This window comes from Elephantulus edwardii, unplaced genomic scaffold, assembly GCF_000299155.1.
Source record: "Elephantulus edwardii isolate Elephantulus edwardi_28Jun2011 unplaced genomic scaffold, EleEdw1.0 scaffold00004, whole genome shotgun sequence".
Lineage (NCBI taxonomy): Eukaryota > Metazoa > Chordata > Mammalia > Macroscelidea > Macroscelididae > Elephantulus > Elephantulus edwardii.
The window spans coordinates 38,664,582-38,685,479 of record NW_006399754.1 but is presented as its reverse complement, the minus strand read 5'-3'; the positions used below and the strand labels follow the sequence as shown (position 1 = coordinate 38,685,479).

The 20,898-nt window shown below is 48.3% G+C and overlaps 1 protein-coding gene across 1 annotated transcript in view; it reads right to left on the bottom strand.

Annotated features, from left to right (window-relative positions):
• The window catches only part of NBEA (neurobeachin), a 924,058-nt gene that overhangs the window by 21,861 nt on the left and 881,299 nt on the right, over positions 1 to 20,898 (bottom strand). Inside the window, exons 53-54 of the mRNA XM_006879639.1 lie at positions 4,028 to 4,117; positions 175 to 352 (exon numbers count right to left, since the gene is read on the bottom strand). Of these exons, the coding sequence (XP_006879701.1) occupies positions 175 to 352; positions 4,028 to 4,117 (268 nt within the window). The remainder of the gene's footprint in view (positions 1 to 174; positions 353 to 4,027; positions 4,118 to 20,898) is intronic.

The following is a 20,898-nucleotide window of genomic DNA, read 5'->3' as shown; positions in this document are numbered from 1 at the left end:
GAGACTGGCAGGACACAGAGAACATGAGCCACTGGACACGGGAGCCACGACGCACAGGACATGGAAACCGTGATTCAGGGGGCATGGGGACTGTGTCCCACAACACAGAACACAGGCCTCCACAGGTCTTGCAGGAAAGATGCTGAGGCTGCCACCTAGCAGGAGGCCACGTACCCACGGTGTTGTGCCATCTGTTCACTGCAAAGAGCCTGCTGCAGGTCACGGTCACCACGGCGGGAATGGTGAGGTGTGGCAGCGTGTTGGCCGCCACATGGGTGACGGGCGAGTTGGAGGGAAACTTGAGCACCATAATCACGTCCTGCTGCATCTGATCTTTGAACATGAGCGGGCTCTGCGGAAGGAAACACTGTGAATAGAAGGGAGGAGCAGGGAGACAGAAGGACAGGACAGTTAGTGAGCCGTCGGGAAGGGGAGCCAGCGAGGGGCCCCACAGAAGCCCTGCACAGATACCCCATGTGGACCGGGTGGCACCCTGCCCATGTGCCATCGTGACATGGAGAGGGCAGGGCCTGAGCACCGTGACAGTCCACTGACCATGTGCCTCTTAACACAGGAGAGGGCAGGGCCTGAGCACCGTGACAGTCCACTGGCCACACACCATCGTGACATGGGAGAGGACAGGGCCTGAGTCCTGTGACAGTGTCCACATCATGGCTGGACTTCTGTACAAATTGGGCACCAGGCCCTTCTCTGCGTGTCACTGAAGTCCCCTTCCCACCCTCAGGGATTCTCATTAAGTGCTGCTATACAGACAGGTGTCCAGAATTTTTGTTCATAGGGTTGCCATGAGTCGCCTACGACTTGACGACACTGAACAACAGTAACAACATGCCAATTTTTAACAAAAATGTGTAAAGCAATTAGCATGATGCAATTAAGGAAAACTTAGGGGTAGTGTGAGCTTGACAAACAAAGAGCGTGAACATGTTATTGGCATAGTCTAAGGATATCGAGCTGTTAGCGATGACTCAGTTTACAGATGTGCCCATGCGGCACTGAGCAAATTCTTCAAAGCCACCAAGAAACCAATTTCGTGAACAAATTTCTCAAGTTGGTTGTGAATATCATTTGCACGAAACAGAATTTGGCCTGCGTGGCCGTCACCTTCTCTGGGTGCTTGCGGGTCACTGGCCCAGTGCCAATGGTCACAGCACTGGAGCCTCTGCAGCTCAGCCTGGCAACCACCTGGGTGCCGCCTGCGCCTGCCACCGGGTGTGGCGTGCTCTCTATGCCTTGCTTGGCCCCCTTCCGGAGCGGGGCTCTCCTGGAGCGGCCCGAGGGCAGGAACATGCTCCACGGCCTCAGTCTTTGTCACCCCAGCATGTACTGGGTGACTTGTTAGCAGGAAACAGCCCGTATGCTCAGGGTTGTCCCCACTCTGTGTGGCCCTCCTGGGTCTCAGCCTGCAATCTTTACAGAGGAAGCCACGGTAGACCAGAGGCAGCGTCACTGCTGAGCCAAACGCTGGGCTTCTCTGATGGTCCAAATCCACCAGCAGCCCCGTAGGAGAAGAGCAGTCCCCTCCTAGTGAGATTTTTAGTCTTTGAAATCTGAAGGACGGGCCCCAGGGCTTGGACCATCTCCACATCGGTGAGCTTGAAACTTTCCAGGAGCAAAATCCAAAACCAAACATAAAGCAGGACAAAGCCCTGCGGTGCTGAGTGACTCCCCAGCCCTGGGCCTGCCAGGCGATATCTGTGGGGGCCCTGGGTGGTCATCTTCAGGGACACACACTGGCCTCTGGTCTCCTCCACAGCACTTGACAGCTTTAAATCATGACTTCTCAGTCATAATGCTTTATAAATGCTGTAAGACCCTACTACAAATCCCTTTATGAAAACCGTAAGTTAGGCGTGTGGTATCCACGACTTCCTTTTTATCCATACTTCATAATTATCGGTAATATATAGAAATTCTCTTGCTACATGAACTTAAGAAACCGTAGGTTCCTTTCTGAACTGTTCTACGCCTCTAAAAATATCCCCCAGAAAATGAATGGCTTCAGGATGGGCGTCCCTCCAAGAAAAGGTGGTGGTGGTGGTGTTACGACTATGACTGCTCCATAGAGAAAGCTGAAGCGGAAATACGGCTTCTCGACAAACCAGGCCTCGGAAAAGGCCCGGTCTGTTCCCCATGCACTTTGTTAAAATGCTGCATGTCTAGGCCCCTGGCTGCCTCGCTCCACCTCTCCGGCCCCAAGACAGAGAGTAACTGGGGGAGGAGGACTCCTCTACAGCCCTTCCGGTGTCATACACCACCCTGATGTGGACGCACAGCTGTGCAGAGCCAGTCCCCCCACCCTGACGTGGACCACCACACCACCCCGACGTGGACGCACGCTGTGCAGGCCATCCCCAGGGTGGAAACAAGCAGTGTGTCTATTGTAGAAAGGAGACCTCAAAACCCTGGGGCCCTTGGGGGTCAGTCCCAACCCTGTGGATGGAGCAGAACCACCTGGGGGCCTCAAGATGGCATCTTTGCAGGACTAGACTTCTCCCAACCTCTCGGCTCACAGCCAAGCCGGTGACCACGGCACACCAGGCTCCTTGCAGGATGGTGACCATGGGAGGAACTTCTTCCTCATGGAATGGTGTCACTATTTGTGGGTGACTGAGGGCAAGGGTGTCTGCTCCCTCTGTGTGTCCAGGGCCTGGCATCACACTGCACATGGAGACCCCACCTGACAGGAGTGGGGCCACGCCCCCTGCGCACACAGCAGCGAGGCCCCTGGCTGCATGTACTGTGTGCACGGCTATTGCAGAACAGCTTCCCAAGGGGGTGGCCCAACCACGTTGGGGTGCTTGCTGGGGGGAGCATTTTCAGGCCATTCTGCAGCTGCTGGGACAGGGAGAGGTGACAACATCCGAGCCCCATCAGTTCAGCACAGGAGTGGTATCTGATCTGCTCCTGATCCTGGATCCTCAACAGCTGGGCTCTCAACACCGTCCCTTGTCTCAAAACCAACTCATTCCCTTTCCCCCTGAAAGCTCATGGCTGAAAGTTCACATAGTTCTTAGATGTTTTCATTGTAATTTGTGAATCTAATCATTAGGGAGGTCTGATGGCCAAATGGTAAGACACTGTGCTGCAATCCCAAAGGCACGGGGCTCAAATCCCCCAGCCGCTGCGTGAGAGGAGGCACATTCTCCTCCCGTGTGATTAGCTGCCTCTGAAAACCTGCTGGAGGGTCAGCAATGAGTGGGTTCCAACTCGATGACACAACAATCTCATTTTAGGGACGAGGTCACTTCTAAGACGAGGCCTGGCGATGGGAGTCTCCCAGACAGGGTGGCCTGGGAACCCTAGGGGGTAGCTCACTGTTCTCTTCAGGGCCGCTGCAGGCTGGGACCGACCACGGCAGTGGGTTCAGTTTTCGGGTTTTGATTGTACTTCTATCATAGAATGGAGCTCGTGACCGAGTGATAAGGAGCAGTGCTGGCAAATCAAAGGCAGACAGTTCAAATCCCCCCACCAGCTGCTCCACAGGAGAAAGATAGGCACTCAACTCCAGTGCAATTCACTGCCTCCCAGCCCCTGCAGGGTCAGCCGAGGACTGGCTCTCACTGAACGGTACACAGCAACAGCACCATAAACACAAGAGGCCTGCTGGAGCAGTGGTTAAAGAGCCTGGCTCCTGAGTGGTAAACTCAGGGTTCAAATCCACCAGCTGCTCTCAGGAACGAGACTTATTTCTGAAGACTGTGCCCTGGAAAGCAGACAGGGTGGCTCCAGTCATCCTCGGGTGTCGCTGTGCATCAGAATCGCCTCAGACACTCGAGCACACGGTGGGCTCCCCAGACTCAGAGAAGGGCACCCAACGGGGCTGACTAGGGGCTTCCTGAACTCACTGTCCTCTCTGCCCCTCCCCGGCGCACCGGTCTCCCTCGGCTGGTGCACTAACCAGTCCTGAGGGGCCTTCCCGGGGGCCGCCCAAGCCCTGTGTCCCTGGTCTCCCTGGAGTACGTAGGACCCACGGGCACAGACCAGCGCTGAGAAGCTGACTCACCAGATGCATGGCTGAGCTCCGAGGCGGGTGCGGCTCAATGAGCAACTGCGATGGCGTCTGTCCAAAGTTCTGGATCTGAGCTTCCATGGCCTGAGGGGTGAGAAGAGGATGTTACAGTCAATCTGCGTCAGAGAGGCCGTTGACAGCACACGTGGATCCCACGGCAGCCGTGGAAGGAGTCCAGAAGACGAGCCCCCGCTTCTCCAGGGAACCAAGGGTTAGTCTGGTGCTGACCCGGGTGGGGGGGCGGGTGCTCTGGAGCAGGAGGGAGGGACACAGGTGGGTGTGTAAACACGAGGATGCCATGCGCTTAAAGCCAAAGAAAGTGTTAATCCACACTTCAACACGGCACCGGTACCTGGATAAAGTCCCTGGTGAGAAGGAACGTATGGGAGTCTCTAATGAAATGAGCTTCTGCCATCTTAATGGAGGGAAAGGAAAAAAAAGAATACGAGGTTGAACTCATCAGTGATAAACCCCCAAACCCAGAGCCGCCAGTTGAGAAGGTAAGAGTGGGAGACACGGAGATTCTTGTAGAACGATTCGATGTGACGGACCCTCAGCCTGCTGGGAGGTGTTAGAAGGGGCCATGGTGGCTCAGACCTCGCCTGTTGGACTATTAATGACACAGTCAGGCATAAAGAATATGCCAAGTAGTTCAAATGTACCGGCCTCTCCTTGGACAAGAGGAGGCTGCCTCCCTGCCACGGGTTGTTGCTGGAGCTGAGGGCTGTGGGACTGGAACTGATCCACAGCTGATGTGACCTCGGGTTTTCAGAGGCAGCAAGTCACATGGGAGGAGACTGCCCATCCTTCTTCTGCAGAGCAGTTGGTGGATTTGAACTGTGTGCCCTTGAGTTGGCACAGAAGCTCCTTACGACTAGGCTACCAGAACTCTCTCGCTTTAAGAGTTATGCCGGGAGCACTGGTGGCCTACTGGTAAGAAACTACACTGCAATCCCAATGAGTTATGCCCTGAAATGCTCAAAAGGACTGGCAGTAGGAGAGATGCAAATCAGAATCACAATGAGACACAGCCTCACACCTCACACGGACTTAGCAGTGGCAAAGTTTCGCAGGTCAGCAAGCGAGAAATGCTGGACAGGATGTGGAGAAGTGGGAACTCTCATTCACTGCTGGTGGGACTGGAAAATGGTGCAACCACTCTGGAAGGCAGGTTGGCGTTTCCTCACAAAGTTGAACATAGAAACTCCACATGATCCAGCTATTCCACTACTAAGAATATACCCCAAGGGAATCAGAAGAGACACAAGTGGATATTTGTACACCAGTGTTCATAGCAGCGTTATTCACCATCGCAAGAACATGGAAACAGCCCAGATGTTCAACCACAACCAAATGGATGGAGAAACGGTGGTACATTCACATGATGGAACACTACGCAGCACTAAGGAGCAAAGATTTCACAAAATACAATGCAACTTGGGGGACGCTGGAGAGCATTAGGCCGAGTGGACTAATGCAATCTCTTAAGGACAAATATGGCATAAGACCATTATTGTATAAATAGAATGGTAACTCAGAAGACGTGTATGGGAGCCCAAGGAGGGCAGGGCTGAGGAGGGTAGGGGAGAAACCCCAGGGCTGCACAGTTTGGTGGATAGAGGGAGGGGTAGGAAATGGGAAGGATGGTGGGCAAGGCCCAATAGTGATTGATTTTATAAAACAGTGCATGAGAATGACTGTATGAAACACAATGTGAATGAAGAATAGTGCAAACCACAATGTATCAAACTTTGTAAGCAAACCAATTCTCCAGTGGGGGCTCAGCCCTGGTCTAGATCAACTAGACACCAGGGGCTTGGCTTCTTGGTGTGATTTTTATTTTTTTTTAATGTTATAATGGTTTGCTTACAGTGTTCATAAAGTTTATATATATAGTTTTTCACACGGGATCTTTCCTCTTTCCTTTACTCACCTCTCCCTCTACCCATTAAATTATGCAAGCCTATGATTTTCCCAGTAAATGGACTCCTTGTATGCATATGGATATTATCCTGTCACTCACAACATTATATTTCAAGACTGATTCTACTGATGATTATCTAAAAATGACTGGAACAGCCTATCAACAGAGAACTGCCTGAAGTGCAGGCTGGGTTTAGAAGAGGCCATGGGACCAGCGATATTAGAGCTAGTGTTAGCTGGATCTTGGTTGAGAGCAGAGAGCATGAATGTCTGTGTTTCATTGACTATGCAAAGGCGTTTGACTGTGTGGATCACAATAGGACTGTGTCTGACTCTGAGAAGAATGGGAATCCCAGAACACTTGATTGTGCTTATGTGAAACCTGTACTTGGGCCAGGAGGCAGTTATCAGAACAGAGCAAGGAAACACTATGTAGTTCAAAATTGGGAAGGGCGTATGCCAGGGATGTGTACTATCTCCATACCTTTTTTTTTTAAATTGAGATTTTAATGAAGGTTTATGGAGAACTTGGATTTCTATTTTTCTATCCATTCATTGTTGCACATTTTCCTCCCTGCCCCGCAGTTCACTTTTCTCTTTGAAAAAAAAATTATTGCATTGTTGTACAATTCCCCCCTCCCACTCGAGTCCACTTTACTATGCAGTCCTTATTCTTGACAGTTACATACAAAAAATTCCTAATCATTTATTCAAGAAGTTCTTTCAGTCACCTATTTCCATGCAGTGTACATTATTTATCCCCTCTTTTATAGTTTCCTCCAATTCTGATGTCAGTCTTGTTTTATAACAGTGGCATTATGTAGTATTTGTCCTTTTGTGACTGAGATATTTCACTCAGCATAATGTCCTCCATGGTCACCCATTTTGTATAATATTTCATGAGTTCCTTGTTTTTCAGTGCTGCAAAGTATTCCATTGAGTGAATAAATTACAACTTCTCTATCCATTCATTTGCTGATGGGCACTTGGGTGTTTACATCTCTTTGCTATTGTGAACAAAGCCGCAATAAACATGGGTGTGCATATATTTGCTTGGATGGTAGTTCTGGTTTCTTTAGAATAGGTACTGGTAATTCCAGTAGTGGAATTGCTGGGCAAAATGGTATTTCTATTACCAACTTTTTGAGAAAGTGCCATACTGCCTTCCATAGTGGTTGGATCATTTTACACTCTCACCAACAGTGAATAAGGGTTCCAGTTTCTCCACAATCTCACCAGCATTTGTTGTTTTCTGCTCTGCTGAATTTTGTTATTCTTACTGGGGTAAGATATTATCTCATAGTTGTTTTGATTTGCATCTCCCTTAGAGCTAGAGATTTTGAACATTTCTTCATGTGCTTGTTGGCCATCTGAATGTCTTCTTTGGTGAAGTGTCTGTTCATATCCTGTGTCCATTTTGCAAATGGGTTATTTACTTTTACCTTGTGGTGTTCATACCTTTTCAATCTATACGCAGATTATCCAGGAGGCTGGGCTCTATGAGGAGAAATGTGTCATCAGGAGTGCAGAACTGAAGCGGACATGCAGCACTTGCTGTAGAAAGTCAAGGACTGCAGCCTTCAATATGGATTAAAGCTCAACATCAAGAAAACAAAGATTCTCACCACTGGGCTGACTGACAGAATCATAATTGACGGTGAAGAGACTGAGATTGTTAACAGCTTTAGTTTGCTAGACTCCACAATTAACACTCTTGGTATCAGTATCCAGGAAATGAAAAGGTTAATTACATTGGAAAAGTCTGTTGTCAGAGACCTCTCCAAAGTACTGAAGAGCAATGATGTCAGTCTGGAGACCAAAGTGCACCTGATCCATGCCATAGTCTTTACAATTACTTGCTATGCATCAGAAGGAGAACTGATGCCTTTGAGCTGTGGTGCTGGAGAAGAGGATTGAATATACCATGGACTGATAAGAAAACAAACAGGTTCCTCCTGAAGAGGGTGAGACTAGGCTGCTCCTTGGAGGCAAGGATTCTGAAGCTCCGTCTGACATACTTTGGTCATGTTGCAAGGAGGGACCAGTCCTTGGAGAGGGACATCATGCTTGGGAGGGTGGAGGGACAGTGCAGGAGAGGAAGACCCTTGATGAGATGAACTGATTCAATGACTAGTGTAATGGTGGTAGGTGTGTCAGAGACAGTGAGGCTGACACGAGCAAGGTTTAGGGCTGTTGTATACAGGGTTACTATGAGTTGCAGGTGACTTGAAAGCACGTAACAACAACATGGATTTTTTTTTTATTTCATTTAAAAAATTTTATTTTGGTTTATTTACAAAGTTCATATACATTACTTTTCACATTAGATCTTTCCCATTTCTTTCACACCTCCCCACTAATAATTAAAACGACCATATGATTAACACCCCCAGCCTGGCCCATTCTCACCCCTCTGCTCTTCCCCCTTTTGGATTCTGATACAAGTTCTCCAATAATGGTCTTACACAGTATCTGTCCTTACGGGACTGAGTTAGTTCACATAATATAATGCTCTCCAGTCCATCCCAAGTGAGATAGTGATTTACATTATCATTGCTGCTGTGCAGTATTCCCTCGTGTAAATGTACTATAATTTCTCAATCCATTCATTTGTGGTTGGACTTCTAGGCTGTTTCCATGTTCTTGTGATGGTGAATAATGCTGCTATGAACACTGGTGTACAAGTCTCTGTTTGAGCCTCAGTTCTCATTTTCTCAGAGAATATTTCCAAACAGTGGAATAGCTGGGTCATATGAAATTTCTATGTTCAGCTTTTTGAGGAAACACTAAATGCCTTCCAGAGTGGTTGTACCATTTTACAATCCCACCAACAATGTATAAGAGTTCCTATCTCACTGCATCCTCTCCACCATTTCTTGCTTGCCGTCCCATTGAACTTTGCCACTGCTACTGGAGTGAGATGGAAAAGCATTGCGGTTTTGATTTGCATCTATCCTACTGCCAGCAATTTTGAGAATTTCCTCATGTGTCTGTTGGCCATCTGAGTGTCTTCCTCTGTGAAAAATATTCCCATGTCTTTTATCCATTTTATAATTGTGTTGTCAGTCTTTTTCTTGTGGAGGCCCTGTAGGATTCCGTAAACTTTTAATATGAGACCCTCATCTCAAATGGTATTGTCCAATATTTTTTTCCCCAATCAGTATATTTTTCTTTTCACTCTGTTGGAAATGTTTTTGAAGCATACAGGGATTTAATCTCTAGTAGGTCTCACTCATCAATTTCATCCTCCTCAGACAGTGCATTTCTGGCTGTATTTGGCAGCCTCTTTATTCCATTGACTAGGCTATCTAAGCTTGATCCTAGTCTGTGCTTTATGGTTTAGGGCTTTACTCCCAGGTCTCTGATCCACCTTGAGTTAGTATTTGTGTACGACGTGAGATGTGGATCCTGTTTCAGCTTTCTGCAGGTAGCAGTTCACTTTTGTCAGCACCATTTGTTGAAGGGGTTGTCATTTCCCCGTTTGAGAGGTCTGATTTCCTTTTTGAATAACAGTTGACATTAGATGTTGTTGTTGACTGCCTTCAAGTGGAGCACGACTCATAGCGACCCTATGAACAGCCTGAAACCTTTCTATAACTATTGACATTTAGCAAAGTTCATAGAGTTTCCAGAGGCATGTTGTTTAGGAAGTGGATGCCACTCCTGATTCCATAGAGATGTGGGTCCATTTCTGATCTCACGATTCTGTTCCATTGGACTATATGCCTGTCATTGTACCAGTACCCTGCTGTTTTGGTTACTACCGCAGTGTAGGAGGCTTTGAGGTCAGGGAATGCAATGCCTCCCACTCCATTTTTGTTTCTCAGAAGTGCTTTGCTTATTCAGGGTCTCTTTCTTCTCTAAATAAACTTGACAATTCCCCTTTCGATCTTGAAAAAATGAATTTGACATCTGTATTGGGACTGAGTTGAAAATGCATGTAGATTGCTTTGGGTAGGATTGTCATTTTCATAATATTGAATCTTCCTATCCATGAACAGGGCACATTTTTCCATTTCTGTAGTTCTTTTACTGTGTCTCACAGAAATATTCTTTCAGTGTGACTTTTTAAGACAGATCCTCCAATAGTACTTAAAACCCAAGCCACATTTGACCCCTGGGGGCTTCCACTGAGCTGCTTAATCTCCCAGGATGAAGACTGTCCCCTCTGCAGGGGGCTGCTGGGCTCCACTACTGACGAGAGGTCACGGTCCAGGCCACCAGGGCTCCGTGCATCAGTTAGGAATTAGGAATACGTGGCTTTCGTAATCTTTTAAAATTTTAGAAAGAACTACTCTAAAGAAGATTTCTGAGAAGCCTGAAACATATTTCATTACAGCCTGTGCAGATGGTGATGCTAATGAGATTTTTATAGCTTCAAATGAATAAAAAATAATTTTAGACACAGAACTGTTAGACTGTATTATACACCTTATTACTCTGTGTGTAAGAAATACTTACGTATACAAACATAAATATTTTTTCTGTTCTTAGGATCCTGCAGGCTACAGATAGCAGCATATTATGCTAGAGTAACAGAGATACTTCTCTGAAATAACAAGGTACATAATTTAAGTCGATGAGGGAGAGTGCTCGACTTGTCGTGACCATTATTCTGCGCCTGGGCTAACTGTTCCCCCTAAAATTGTGCACAGTTTGGTGGCACATAAAAGTGAAATACAAAATCACTGCTGGGTGTTGAGGAAGGCAGGTAAGGTGGTGAATGGCCCTCCCACAGCCATGGCTGCATCCTAGCCACCACCCCTATTTAGAAAGTGCTTCAACACAGCCTCTGTCCTTCTCAAAGGCACAGCAGGAAAATGTTTATCAATAAAAACATAAATCTCCAAATTTATTAACCCTATTAAGCATGGACGCAGTTATCTGCCATATTTCAGCGACTGGGTACACAGGCTTGGTTCTTCTGTCTGCCAGCCCGTGGCTGAATTATTTAATCTCTCTAAGTGCTACCCAATTCTAACGTATGCATTTGTTTGCACGGCATCCACGCAGATACAAAGTGTGACCAGCTGCGCTCACACAGACTCCATGTACTTGGTGCCAGCGTGAATTTATCACTTCCCCGGGGGACAGAGGCTGGCCCTGGCTGGGCTCTGCTGTTGATCAGAGACTACTGCAAATGGCTGCAGAGCACCAAGCAGTGGCCTGGAAAGGGCGAGCGGTTTACGGACAGGGAGCTCAGGCGTGGGGTCTGTAAGATGTTGCTAACCACAGGCTTCATCCTCTCTGGGGGTCTGAGACCACCAGTGGCTCTGCAGAAGGCCGCTGGAGGCCAGCTCTGAGTCTGAGTTCACTTCAAGGAGCCCAGTGGCACAGTGTGTGCAGTGCTGGCTGCTAACGAAAAGGTCCTGTAGGGAAGCTCATGGGTTCAAATCCACCGTCTTCAGGCCAGCTGCAGTGCTCCTGCAACAACACTGTGTCAAGCCACAGGTCAGAGGGGCTCCTCGGCGGGGCCACCCCTCAGGTGCTCCCCTGCTCTCTCATTTGTACCAGGATGCCACGGGCCACACCCTGGCCCTCAAGCTCTAGAAAGCCGCTCTACAGCCTGCCACCCCACTTGCAATCAGGTAGGAGGGCATGCTGTCACTCACATCCCAGGACTGTGCCCACTGAGCTGCTGATTAAATGTGGAAAGTTTGTTTCCATGAAAATGACTAACACATCTGGGTATAGATCCAGTGCCTGGTGTCAACTGTTCTGCACAGGTGCACTGTGGGTGCCCACACAGCGGAAATGCCCTACAGGAACCCCAGGGGTCACCTGCAGAAGCACACTGCCTAGTCCTCCTCTGGAGGTGCAGCTGGGGTTCAAACCCCCAACCTTTACGGAGATAGTCAAGTACTTTCCCACCACACCACAGGGATCCTTGTAAATGACTCAACAAATATACTTTAATTTGGTTTCTGGGGGGAATGTATTGTAATTATACTAGAAAATGCTACTTAATGACCCCGAGTTCCAGAGTTGTCTCTGTGTAGGGTCTCATTCCAGTCTGTTTTTACTTCAGGCACATATGTACGTGTGTGCACAGACACGCACACACACACACACACACACTACAGACTCACATACACAGGTATGGATACGCTCACTGACTCACACACGCATGTACACACACATTCACAGATTCTCACTACTGTAAACATATACACACAGACTCACACACGTATCATACACACATGTATGCATTCACACACATGTAAACACCCTGAACTCCACATGTGCACACATGCATGCATACAGAGATTCACACAGGCACATATGAAAACAGACATACACAAACACATATACACACAGACTCATACACAGAAACATACACAGACTCACATATTCTGCACGTAACAAATACAAAGATTCAGAAACACATACACACATTCACAGGCTTCCACACACATGTGCATACACACAAATGCAAGCACACATACTCATGTGCACAAAGACACACACACACACACACATGAATGCACACACAGGCACACACATACACAGAGATGCATACCCACAGAGATACACGTATGCACACAGACACAGCCTCTCACATATACACAAGTGTACATACACAGAAATCAACATATACACACATAAATACACAGAATCATGTATATGCACGAAGGTACACGTAAACAAGTACACACACAGAAAGACAGACTCACACATGCACACACAAATACAGACTCACAAATGCACATATAGTAAAACATGCACAAGCACACATATGCATTCAAGCACACACACACAGGCACACAGACGCTCATAACCAGCAGAAAGATAAACATTGGATTGTGAGTAACCTTCCATTAGTCCCTACTTTGTCATTGAGTTGTAGGAAGTTAGCCTGATTGCTTCTTCCCAGAGATGGACAGATAGCTAAGAACTGGAACACAATGACTCGCAGGATTTGTCTTTAATTAAGTAGTACTGGCAGTGAAATGATTACATGCTGACAACTAACCAAAGAGCCAGGCACTCAAATCCCTGCTTGGAGGAAGAAGATGGCCCAGTCTGCACCCATCATGATACAGCCTTGCTGTAGATGTCACTGTCCACGCCATCATGACCAGAGCCCAGGTAGATGTCACAGTCCACGCCCATCATGACCAGAGCCTTGGTGCAGGTAGAACGTGGTGTGCCCCTGAACCAAAAACCTCGCCTTTCTGGCAGTTTAAACTCACAAAGAGCTCCATGGGAGAAAGACAGCCTTGGATCAGCTCAGATTAGGTCTGGACTGCATGACTATGATGTTAGGCTCCCCGCCCTCAGTGTTTATAAGGGAGAGGAGCAGGGAGGCAGGGGAGAGGGAAGAGAGAGGGAAAAGGAGGGCGTGAGGAAACAGATCGCAGTAGTGTTGGCAGAAAGGCCTGTGTAAGCCAGTAAGGAGCTCTGGAGGCTCGAACGGTAAGTTGTGCTGCCAACTCAAAGGTGGCAGTTCAAACCCACCAGTTGCTCTCCACTGCTGTTGCTGTTACGTGCTGTTGCACTGCCTGTGACTCATAGTGACGCTGTGCACAACAGCTCTGAAGCCAGTCTCACTGACTCAGACACATCTACCCCTATTGCCCTAGTTACTGTATCAATCCATCTCATCCGGGGTCTTCCTCTCCTTTGATGTCCCTCCACCCATCTGAGCATGTTATTCTCCAAGGACTAGTCCCTTCTGGCCAAGTGTTCAAAGTACTTAAAATTCTAGCCTCCGAGGAGAAACAGTTTCTCCCTCTCTAGGACAGACCTGTTTGTTCTCTTGGCAGTTCATGGCATGTACAAGACTCTTCGTCAGCACAACTCAAAGGCATCAATTCTTCTTCTGTCACCCTTAGTCACTGTCCAGCTCTCTGATGCATAGCAAGTAACTGTGGAAACCACGGCCTAGATCAGGCACACCGTAGTCTCTAGATAGACATTATTGTTTCTCAATTGTTTGGAGAAGCCCCGACAGCAGATTTTCCTAGTGCAGTGCATCTCTTGATTTCCTGACTACTGGTTCCAAGAGTACTGATTGTGGAGCCGAGCAAACTGAAATTGTTAACAACCTCAATCTCTTCTCCATCCGTCATGGTGCTGCCAATTGTACTTAGCTGTTCCTTTCGAGAAGCAACATCCCCCCAAACATGTCTAGGCGAAAGTGCAGCCAAAATGCTCAGTGGAGGCGGGGTGGTAAACTTCATCTCACATGCTCGGCATGTTGTTAGGAGAAGCTATTCTTTGGAGAGCGGCATTATGCTTGGAAAGGTGCAGGGTCGGCAAAAGAGTGGAAGACCCTCACCAGGTGGACTGACTTGGTGACTGCAGCACTGTCTCGAGTGCTCCAGAGATTGTGAGGACGGCGGCGCAGGATGGGACAGAATTAGGATCTGTTTGTTGCTCACGGAGTAGCAACTCAATACTTGAGTATACTCAAGCCAATGGCACAAACAAGCAGCCATATTTACCTCAGAAAACCTGAGAGAGGGTCCGATATGAGTTGGCTCTTAATTTGACAACAATGAAAAGGAATCAAGGTTTTAAAGTGTTTCTAAAGAAGTAACAACACATCGTACCCACTACTGGAGCTCATGCTACCCTCAATGCAAACATGCGAGTGGACAATGCATGTGACAACTTTCAGAGAATTCAGGGGCAAAAGACTCGTGCGAAGAGTAAAAAGGGACTTTTCCTTAGTTCGTCAGTCACCTCACTATGTAGCATTTTTATTTCAGTGCTTGAAAGCAGATATCTTTTTGTTTCACTAGAAAATACAACTTAAATCTGCAACAAAAACCCACATATGTTATCTATATCATCCTTTGTTTTACCTGCAATTCTACAATTCTAGATTCAACAGAAGGTCTAAACAGAATTCAAAGACTCTGAGGGCCTGAAATGATAACAGGAAAGCCTGCTTAATGACAGACAGTATTTTAACTGATAAGCTTCGTCCACGGCTTTATTGTTATAATAAAACAAGATCATATGAAGCATTACTTTTTAATGCTGGAAAAAGCAGGAGCAAAATAAACCAGCAAATAATTTCTGTACTTCATTACATCTTGCTTTATGAACATTAAGCTATATAAAAAATTAAAATGTTCTTTTACATTCAATGGCTGTTGGGTTTTCCTGAAAACCACAGGATGGGAGGGTACACATGTTCCTGCTGGCTTTAACACTCAACTGCCTTACAGCTAAGTCGACACAGGGACATTCACAGAAGACGTAAACAAGTATCTGGTGGCTGAGTAAACAGGGCCAGTCGTGCTTTTACAATCTAGTACGCTGGGCAGTGTCTGAAGGACAGCTGCCGAGGCTTTGTTTACTTACTGAGCTCAGTGATTCCGTCCTTTCTAGTCTAAACAAAACTGGAATAAAAAGAACCTTCCTGTGCCTCTGCCTGAGGAGAAAGTAGACATGGTCACCTTCCCTGTCCACCTCTCTCCTGCCCACGAGCTGGTCATGACTCACAGTGATCCTGACACAGAGAGAGTGTGTGTCTTAGGGTGTCCTAGGCCAGAATCTCTAGGTCCTGTCCCTGTGAGGAGTTGGGTTAAGTACCATCTGAGTAGGACCCGACCTGACGAACAGTAGGTCTGAACCCGTTCTCGCCTGGTCATCCTCACCATCTCTGACACAGTCACCGTGTCCATCCACTTCCTGGTGAGGGTCTCCTCTCTTTCTCTGACCTTTCCAAGCATGATGGCCCTTCCCAGGACTGGTCCCTCTTAACAACATAACAGACTGTGTGAGAAGAGGTTTGTCCAGCTGGCCTGTGAGGAACTCTCTGCACTCCAGAGCAGGCCAGCAAACAGACCCAACGCCTTTTCCCTGACAGACTGGCTGAACCAGCATCTCGGTGAGGGTGCACGCACAAGGCTTATGAGGACACAGACCCAGCAGGGCTCCGTCCTGCTGGCCACAGGGCTCTGCCTGTAAAACGCCTAACCCCAGAAATCCCTGGCCATGCTGGAGCTGAAGAGGCCAGCACCTGAACCTCCCGACCGCACTTCCACTGGGATGAGTTAACTTCAAGCAAGGAGGTGCTGGAGGGGCCCTCAGGTGAGGAGGAGCCTCCTTGGGGTGCCTGCTGGCCAGGACTCCAGCACAGGGAGAAGACAAGGGGTGAAATGGACCAAGAGGTGGTGGGACAGGAAGAGGCCGAGGCCAGGGTTCCACATGGTGACCTTTCCTCACTCAAAACCACCTCCTGTCCAGTGTGGTCACGGGAGAGAGGACCACGGCAGCTGTGCTCTGCCAGCCATGGTGTGGTGTGCTCCGGGGGCTGGTGGGGCAAAGGCTCCCAGGATGCTGGCAATATTCCAGGATGAAATAAAATACTTTTACTAAACCAAATTTAGACTGAGATCCAGCATTTTGTGTATGCAGCAGAGCAAACACACTGGCTGGTTTTTACATAAATGGGAAATAATCATTTACATGCACTATATTGAGACTTTAAATGGCTTTCAATAGGCCCATTATCAATATGTTTAAAAACCTTTACAAATGAGCCCTAAACATCTTCCTGAAAAGCCAGGCACTTAGCTTGAGTAATGTTTGCTCCGCACAGGGAAGCCTGCAGTATGTTTTGAATAATGGCTAATTTATGCTGAGGTAACAACTGTGTAATCTATGTCACACTGGAATCTATGCAGTCAGATAAGGGAAACCCTTCCAGCTACTCCGGCAACAGCCGGCTGTAATTTCCACCCCCTCCCTTGTGTAAAATATGACTGTGACTGCTGGGGAAAGCACTGCTGTTAATTTCTGAAATCAATAATTAGCACTTCTCAACACCACAAAATAGAAATAACACAAAGATAAGAAAAATCACACTCTGCATAAATGGCACACACATCTGACACTGGCTAGTTTTCTAGAAGGTGCCCTCCAGCTGATGGATGCTGGCTGGCTAAATGCTGCACAGCTGCAGGAAGGGGGATAGACCAAAATGAAAGATTCATTCAGTAATCAAAATTAAACAGTGCCAGTCCCTTCCTCTGGACTAGTTCTTCCATGAGTGGGGCTCCGAGGGGCCAGAGCACAGACTCCCCAGCTCCCGACGGCTCTTGTGTGTTTCAGGGAATGTACCCTGCGGCCCCTTCGGGGATCCTGAGGGTGTTTCAGGAGCTGTGAGTGGATCTGGCAGATAAGTGTGTCACACCTCCAGCAGCTCACCAACGGAGGACCTCTAATGAGCATCGCATAGCATGTCTAGGATGTCCTGATAGCTCCGTGTTTAGTGCTGTCAACCGAAGGTGAGCTGTTCTAGCCCAGCAGCTGATCAGTACACTAGACTCCAGTCGTGAGGGAGAAAAGGGAGCAGTCCCGCTCCTAGGAGGGCCAGAACCCTGAAAGGCCAGTAGCCAGGAGGAAGAAGGGGGGCAGTCCCGCTCCTAGGACGGCCAGAACCCTGGAAGGCCAGTGGAGTTGACGGGAGGCAGTGGGCATGGAGGTGACATGGCTGAGTGATGGGTACCAGCTGGAGGCTGGTGGTTTGAACCCTCCTGAGCGGCTCCTTGGGAGGAGGGTAGAGAGGTTCCTTCCATATGATGCCAGCCTTGTGATCGCTGTGGGGGCATTCTACTCTGTCCTGCAGGCCATTGTGAATTGTGACAGACTCAATGCCACGTCACTATTACATTTGGTGTAAGTTATACATAAACCTACATCTTTAAATAGGGAGCTCTGCTGGCCCAGTGGCAAGTAGCTGCACTGCAATCCCAAAGGTGTGTGGTTCAAGTCCACCAACTGCTCCTGGGGAGAAGGATGGGCAGTCTCCTCCCATGCCTCTGAGAGCCCACTGGAGGGTCAGCTAAAGGTCAGTTCCAACTTGGTACACAACAACAACATTTTTAAACAAAATATGACCCCTCCTCCTAATGATAGATGGAAAAAAGACTGAAACTCAACAACTTCATCTTACTTGTATCCACAATCAACACCCCTAGTACCAGCAGTCAGGAAACCAGGAGATGCACTGCACTGGGAAAGTCTACAGTTAGGGACCTCTTCAAATTATTGAGGAGTAATGATGTCAGTTTGAGGACTAAGGTGTGTCTGATTCAGGTCATGGTCTTTCTGATCACTTGCTCTGCATCTGAGAGCTGGACAGAAAACAAGGATGACAAGAAGAATTGACGCCTTTCAGCTGTGGTGCTGGAGAAGAGCACTGAACACTGCACGGACGGCCAGGAGAACAAATGTGACTTGGAGAGGTTGCATCTGGGTGTTCTCTGGAGGCAGAAATGATAAAGCTTCACCTCACATAACATGGGCCTGGAGCTAGGAGGGCCTGTTCCTTAGAGAGGGACATGATGCTCACAAAGACAGAGGGTCAGTGAAGGAGAGGAAGACCCTTGACCAGGTGGACTGCCATGGTGACTGCCACAATGGCTTGTGTATCAGGAAGTGTGAGGCTGGAACAGGAAAGGACGGGGTTCAGATCTGTTATTCAGAGGGTTGCTATGGAGCATACTCTACTTGATGGCATCTAACAACACCATCTTTTAAAAAATGTAAGCATCACAGATATGTATTTATGAACTCAGGAAATAAGATTTGTCAAAGTACACTGCATAGATCACTGTTGTTGTTATGTGCCGTTGAGTCACTTGCGACTCATAGTGACCCTTTGTACAACAGCCCTAATCTCCGCTCTGTCCTGTGCCAATCACACCATCTCTGACACTCCCATCCCGATTATCCCAGTCACTGAATCAATCCACCTCATAGAGGGCCTTCCCCTCCTGCGCTGTCCCTCCACCCTCCCAAGCATGATGTCCCTCTTTAAGGACCCGTCCCTCCCTACAACATGTCCAAAGTATGTCAGATGAAGCCCCAGAATCCTTGCCTCCAAGGAGCATCCTGGTTTAACCCTCTCCAGGATGAGTCTGTTTGTTTTCCTGGCAGTCCATCGTATTCTCAATACTCTTCTCCAGCACCACAGCTCAAAGGCATCAATTCTCCTTCTATCCTCCTTGGTCATTGTCCTACTCTCTGATGCATAATAAGTGATTGCAAAGACCATGGCCTGTATCGGACGCACCTTAGTCTCCAGAGAGACACCATTGCTCTTCAGTACTTTGGAGAGGTCCCTAACAGCAGACTTTCCCATGGCAATGCACCTTTTAATTTCCTGGCTGCTGGTGCCGAGAGTGTTGACTGTGGAGCCAAGCAAACTAAAGCTGTGAACAATCTCAATCTCTTCACCATCCATCCTGACGCTGCCAATTGGTCCACTAGTCATTAAAAAAAAATACCTCCTCCTCATTACCAGCCCAAGGTCATATCTAGGCTGTTCTGGTGGCAAGTTGACAAGCTAAACTGTCAACTCAAAGGTCAGTGGTTCCAACTTACTAGCTGATCCCTCTCCTTCAGTAAAGGCTCTCAAAGCTGATCAGCTGGAACCAACTCAGAGAATGGGGAGCTGCAGACCACACAGGAGAAGACTCCCCGTCTCCCCGAAGGGTTCCAACCTCTGCAGATGTGAACCTTGGGGTTAACAACACAGTGGCCTCTGGAGGCCTAGGCCACCGGAGCTCCCTTCTGGACGCCCGGAAGGACGGTTCTGCTGGGCCCCAAGGGGTCACTAGGAGTCGGAACCAAACGGGAGGCACCACAGGTATTTCCATCTCAGTAACCAAAGTCAGACGGCATTTCTTCCTGCATCAACTTGGCTTCTGCCATCACTATTTCAGCTCAAACTTCCAATAAACACGTGGGGGATTGTCGGGTGTTTGTCACTGTCATCTCATAGAGAAGGCCTCAATGACAGACGAACCAGACCTTCTGGGATGCATGAAAGGGAACATGGTGGCCGTCTCCCCTCCCAAAACCCCCAAAGTGGTGTTGATATGCTATCAGAGCAAAGGAAAGAGTCAGGAAAAGGGGGGAAGATGACAGAGAGTACACAGAAAGACCCAGCAACGCAGCAGGGCAGTGCGGGCGTGCCCAGCACCTCCACTGACAACACCAGAACACAAACGGCGGGTTAATGTTGTCTATGTCCCCTCAGAAAGCCACACCACAGTCGTCTGCGGGCCCTGGCAGCCCAGCCAGGCCAGGCCTCTGTCGTGGCTAGCCATGTTCCAACAAGGCACCTGCTCGGAGACATGTCTGTTCTCTCGGCAGACCATCGGGTTTTCAGTACTCTTCTCTAAGATCACAATTCAAAGGCATCAAGTTTTGCCTGTCATCTATTCACTATCCAGCTTTCAGATGGATAGGAAATGACTGAAAAGATCATGGCTGGGAGCAGATGTACTTTAGTCTTTAAACTGCTATGTTCTGATAGTTCCCTGTGAAACAGTCCCTCAGTCTTAGCTCATGGATGCTCTGCTCCTTCCTGTTAAAAAGACATCACTGAAATCACTTCCAGGGTGGCCAAGGCAGGCTGACCGCAGGAAGACATGAGGACCTCTCAATGGTCTGCCTGCTGGGAGGAATACACTGTTGTGCTGGGTCTGCTCCATCTCACCTTCATTTACCTGAACAGGTGGGGTTTTAAAGCTGCTTCAGAGCCATGCTCATGCCTGTGACAGAGAAAGGCCCCAACGTCCTGAAAGCAAAACGTCAACAGCAGACGTGATAGTGAAGTCAGGGGAGCTCACATTAACTGAGCCTGAGACAGAAGCATGTGACAGGCAATGGGCAGGTGCGGCCTGGCCGCTGTTGAACGTGGTTTGGATATTGTTGCTGTTGTTGTTATGTGCCGTCGAGCCACTTGCGACTCACAGCAACCCTATGTACAACAGCCCTAAACCCTGCTCTGTCCTGTACTGATCGCACTGTCTCTGACACACCCATCCCGATTACCCCAGTCACTGAATCAATCCACCTCATAGAGGGCCTTCCCTTCCTGCGCTGTCCCTCCACCCTCCCAAGCATGATGTCCCTCTCCAAGGTCCTGTCCTTTCTTGCAATATGCCCAAAATATGTCAGACAAAGCCCCA